A 5,241-nucleotide genomic window follows, 5' to 3' on the forward strand; every position below is an offset into this window, starting at 1 on the left:
GCTCCGTAAAGTCTACTTATTCCGTCAAAACAGCGACATTTTAATATATATATTTTTAAATATTCAAGGATTAAGATAAACTATATCAATGCGTATCTCTGGGTAAAAACCTTGGATTTTGAGGGATGTATTCTCGAATCGTTCGTTTGTTCGTCGTCTAATGAAGATCTCTTCACTAAATCCACTTTTTAGTATAGGTTTAAAATATTACTCAATATTGAGAAATACACAATCTCAATGTTATTATGCATTTTCAATAAAGTAAAAAACACACTGCTGTCTATCTTTATTTCAACGTCTACTGTCAATGCTTAATGTTATTTGTATGCACCAAGGGTCTGAGAGTAACGCAATTTCGATTCTCTGTATGTATGTACTGTACATGTGGAAGAATTGACAATAAAGCACACTTGACTTGACTTGACTTGACTTGACTTGACTTGACTCTTTGGTCAGGAAAACGCTGGACTTGAAGAGTGGACTCGATGCAAATGTAAGCGGAGCCATGTTTTTGTAAAACATCATACAGTCTCCAGGGATTACACCCGAATTTTTCAAACAATAGTAAACTTCTTCTGGTTTAATGGAGCAGATTATGTTTAATCCTGAGCTGGATGTGGAATCTCTGATCACAGACCCAGTTTCAAAGTGTTGCTTTGACTTCTAGCACATTGACCTTTTGGCCATTTTGGTTTGTTTTCAGAATTGCTCGTTCATCTCTAAAGTGTGTACAGAGAAAAACACTTATCAGCGTGTGTTTTACGTGCTTCTATTAGTAATTCTGATCGTTCCATGTCTCATACCTGCTCCTTCACATCTTGGACTGGGTTAAAGTAGCATTTTTAATCCAACACATAGCCTACTTAATAATATCAGCTGAGCCATTTGATATCATAACTATGACGGTGTGGCGAATGACTGGCATTCAGTCAAGATACATTATGAAATCCAAAAAGTTACTTACTGACGACAACAAATTGAGGTTTATGTAAATCACAAGCACTTTATTGTTTATCCTGCCAGGTTTCCATTGGAACATTAAGCGAAAATGTGGTTTGGTTTATGCTTTATGGAAGTATGTCATACCCAACATGGGCTTAGAAATGAAACACTCTATTTGATCCTCGAAAAAAAGTATTTTGAGGTGAAAGTCAATTCTTGTGTTTTGGGTCACTGGTTGAGTCATATAAATAATGCATGGTTTTCTATCTCTCTTTTTTAAACATGCCGTGTGAATCTACAGTGTAATACCTTAAAACCATCAATTAAATTTACAATTTATGTGTTTGTATAATGTATAACAACAATATTTTTGAAAAGGTTTCGAAAGATCCAGTGGTTGCAAGCATGTGCTGTTATTTTTTTTGTAGCAGATGTGCAAAATAGATAAGCAAGTCCGAACTTCATTTTTGCATGTACAGATCAATTATAACCTAAAATCGAAGAAGAGTTTGTCTGAAAATGGTTAAAAAACTAAATGTGAAGCATCAGTGACTGTATGTTGAGATGTCTGCCACGTGATGGGGCTAAAGAGTCTTTCATTTTGTGTTTTGTAAGTGTCTTAGTTTTGTGTTGAGTGGGCTGTTTCTGAGTCAACTCAATTCTACCCATTCCACTCTTACATCACATATTTTAAGGAAGCTGGAAGAAAATAAAAATATAATCAGAGAATCTGCCATTTACCTGACAGAAAGTGAGACAGAAATACACCAAACTGTGTAACAATTCAATTTTATTTCCCAGTGCTTCTTGTGGCAGGCATAGAAATATTTTAGTACGAAAGATAATTTTCCCCTTGAGTTAATAAAAAGGGACCTACATTCGTTATTAAGTCTTTTTCAGCATTTATGTTTATAAACACATTTGATACATGACGTCACACAAATACAGTAGCTGCACCCACAGAACAAACTCAACATAATGGTTAAATCTAAAACATTATATTCATAAAATTAACTGTAATTTTAAAACATAAATAATAAAAGCACTATAGCTATCATATGTTGCAGATCACGTTGAAGATTTCTAAGCCAAGTCTAAAACATTTCTCAAAATATCTTATTTTGTGTTCCACAGCCATTTACCACCTGAAGGGTGGATAAATGTGTATTTCGGGGTGAACGATCCCTTAGACAGAGCTTGAACAACCGCAACCGACATCTTTAATTCAGTTAACAAATAGAAATCCATTCAAAAAATGTGAGGTAGAGTTTTTTGAGAACTTCTTTCAACAGCAAGTATTACACACAAACAACAAAATAACAATCGACTGTGCTATCCAACTCGTTAACATTTATTCATTCAGCGGACGCCTTTATCCAATGCCACAGATGCATGACCGGTCTGTTCCTAGTTCCACTTTCGTCGTGTCTCTTGCTCTCAGTGGCACTCGTGAGGTGAAGTGACGTTAAAACTATATTTATCACTCTTTGTGTACAAGCAGAGTTAACCAACAAGCTCTACTCCAGCAACGGTCCTCTTCAGGGCTAGCACTGTTCATGGTTGATTTCCGAGCGCCAAGCTTTGTTTGACTTTCAACAGAGAATTGCTTTTGCAACTTTGTACATTGATTTCATACAAATACTTCGGGCACTGTTTTGCAAACCAAGTTTTTGGACTGCAAATTGGCCATCAGTTCCTTGCTTTGATGCGGCATTTTCCAGAGTGAATCTTTTAAGGACTTCTTATTGTTTTGAAATATATTCCTCAGACTCACCTGTGGTAAACATGCCTGTGGTAAATAACTTGTAACTGCAACTCAACATATATTTGAAACAAAAAGCACACTTTTGAATACTTACATAGCTTATGAACATTACAAGCAGTGCCAACGCAAGTACTGCGAAGGCCACAATGTAAATCGGATCACGGTAGGAGGACTCCAGTTTTTCAACTATGAAATCATCTACAAAAAAAATCGAATCGTTAGTCTGTGCACTTTTATCTTGTATTGATCACTTAGTAGTAAGGTAGTAAGATTGGACTCTAACCATAAACGCTCAGATGGACATCGCCTTCCTGGTTCTGATGACCGAGGGGTGCAGACAGAAAGCAGCTGTATATCCCACTGTCTTCTACTGTCACGTTGGGCAGAAAAAGATTCGTTGAGTTTTCCAGGAGCTCCACCTGTCTTGTGACCCCTTTATATATTTCAAGTCTGCTGTTGATTTTAGTTAGTTTCTTCATCACAAGGCCATTTAACAGTCGAGGAGACTTTTCAGACTCTTTAGTAACCTGTGGATAAGATTGTAATGACAGTTATAATAGGTTAAAGGCCATCTTTATTTACACTATTTTGTGCCTTAATCCAGTAAGATTGACAAATTTTGAAATGTGTTCAATTGCTTCCATATCTGCCAGATAACATCCAGTAATACCAGCAGAGACCCAAAGAGAGCATTGTGGCTTCCATTAAAACCCAATTAAATTCCAGTTGTACCTTTAATCGTAAATACTGTGAGGGTTTCTATTGTTTATAAATCAGGGACTGGATCTTTCAATATGTTGCTTAAACTTTAATAAGTAAGTTTTGTTAACATTACTTAATGCGTTGACTTACTTGAGCTAACAAAAACAGAATGTTTAATATCACACTTTGTTAATGTTAATACAAATAGGCAGTCATTTTTGATAATGTTAGATCATTGTGCCTTGACTAATGTTAACAGATACTGTACAAACTTTGGTTTAAACATGGATTAATAAATGTTCAAATAACATTAAGACGAACAAAATATTTGGTAAAAGTATCGTTCATCTGCCATGTGATCAAATGTTTAAACCTAAATAACCAACAGTGTGAGGTCTAACTCGTTACTAATTAAGAAGTTACTGTAATTTAACTACTTTACCCTTGAAAAATTAAAGTAAGGGATTACTCATTCCTGTAATTTAATTACAGTATATCCGATGTAATTAAACTAATTAAGTGTGCAATAGTGGAAAAGTCAAACCTTTAAATCTATGCATTTATGTATAATTTTCACATTTTGTAATGCTATGTTGAGTTATTAATACAACTTTATGTAGTTATTATCATTTATGTGAATGAATTGTAAGAGCTGTTTCATGTCTATCCTTGAATCACTTAACTAATGGTTGATATGATATAGTAATAAGTAAATAAATACTTTTTGGAGAGAAACATTTGTACAGTAATCTAATCACACTATTGAATATGTCATCAGTAACTAGTAGTTCATTACCTTTTCAGATAACATTGATTACCAATGCATTAAACAAGCTTTTGAATGACTAATTCCACCAGCAGATTTGAAAAGAAAAGCCACCAATATTTTCGTTAGCAAATATACAAATGTTGAACTTTACCTTGTACCAAATCACTGAACGATACAGGACGCCAGGCTTTGATGAAGCCTCACAGCGCAGGATGACATCTTCACCCTTCATAGAGATGATTTCAGGTCTGACGGCTCCAGTCACCGCTTCAGAAGAAAATCACGATGTTAACATTGAACGCATGTCTGCGTCAAAACATAAGTAACAAGAATGAATCGTGTCTTACCAAACGTAAACCAAGCAAGCGCGTAGTAATGTAGTGCCATGATGACTTCAGTTATGTTGGATCTGGCTGTGATGCAGTTTGTTTAGCTGAACTGGTGAAATTCATATATATGTACTGAACAAAGAGAAAGGGGAAATAAAAAACCGGCAGTGACACATCTCACCCGCCCCTGCTTTTGCACTTTCATTTTTAAAGGTGCATCTTGACTTCGTATGTTATAAATGGGGAAGTTGGGGAATCCCCGATATCAGACTTTCTTTTCCGTGATCGAAGAAACGATCTTATTAACTGATTCAAAGGTGGAAGCCATGGTGTTCAAGTTAATATCCCTTGTCTTCCTACTATCACACGGTAAGATAATTAATATACATTTGTACAGCATGCGTTTAACGTGAAAACAAGATGTTCGTTTGTTAAAATGGAGCTTACAGTTCTTGGCAAAGTCATATAGTGCGCAAATCATTGCAACGCTGCATTAACTGAGTGGAGTGTGCGTTCTTGCATTACGCACGATCTCCGCTTAAAACTTCAACCGCACAAATGCTTTGTAGGCTATTGTTGATTGTTTTCACAAGAGTTGGAAATTCTTTGTTATTTCTGAATATCGTTAAAATAGTGGGTTAAAATAGTGGGTTCGCAAAACTTTCTGCTGGCTATGGGAATTCCCCATTACGTAACGTTAATGCCTGGGTAATGGTTGAACACGTTTTAGATTG

General features: G+C 35.6%; 1 protein-coding gene across 1 annotated transcript; it reads right to left on the reverse strand.

The window, feature by feature from the left end:
* Positions 1-1,715: 1,715 nt before the first annotated feature.
* cd83 (CD83 molecule) lies at positions 1,716-4,630 on the reverse strand. Its single transcript, XM_056763539.1, has 5 exons — positions 4,526-4,630; positions 4,330-4,445; positions 2,991-3,234; positions 2,802-2,905; positions 1,716-2,716 (listed from the first exon to the last, which is right to left on the reverse strand). The coding sequence occupies exons 1-5, from the start codon at positions 4,563-4,565 to the stop codon at positions 2,573-2,575; spliced, it is 648 nt and encodes a 215-aa protein (XP_056619517.1). The 5' UTR covers positions 4,566-4,630; the 3' UTR covers positions 1,716-2,572.
* Between the last annotated feature and the right edge of the window lie 611 nt (positions 4,631-5,241).

Source organism: Triplophysa dalaica, chromosome 12, assembly GCF_015846415.1.
Source record: "Triplophysa dalaica isolate WHDGS20190420 chromosome 12, ASM1584641v1, whole genome shotgun sequence".
Taxonomy (NCBI): Eukaryota; Metazoa; Chordata; class Actinopteri; order Cypriniformes; family Nemacheilidae; genus Triplophysa; species Triplophysa dalaica.

Bases quoted from the DNA above. Each gene is read 5' to 3' on its own strand.
- cd83 (XM_056763539.1), bottom strand. From the start codon at position 4,565: ATGGCACTACATTACTACGCGCTTGCTTGGTTTACGTTTG. The intron at 4,446-4,525 runs GTAAGACACGAT...TTTCTTCTGAAG, and splicing joins GCTTGCTTGGTTTACGTTTG to CGGTGACTGGAGCCGTCAGA. The intron at 2,906-2,990 runs GTTAGAGTCCAA...TTTTTTTTGTAG, and splicing joins TGTCCATCTGAGCGTTTATG to ATGATTTCATAGTTGAAAAA.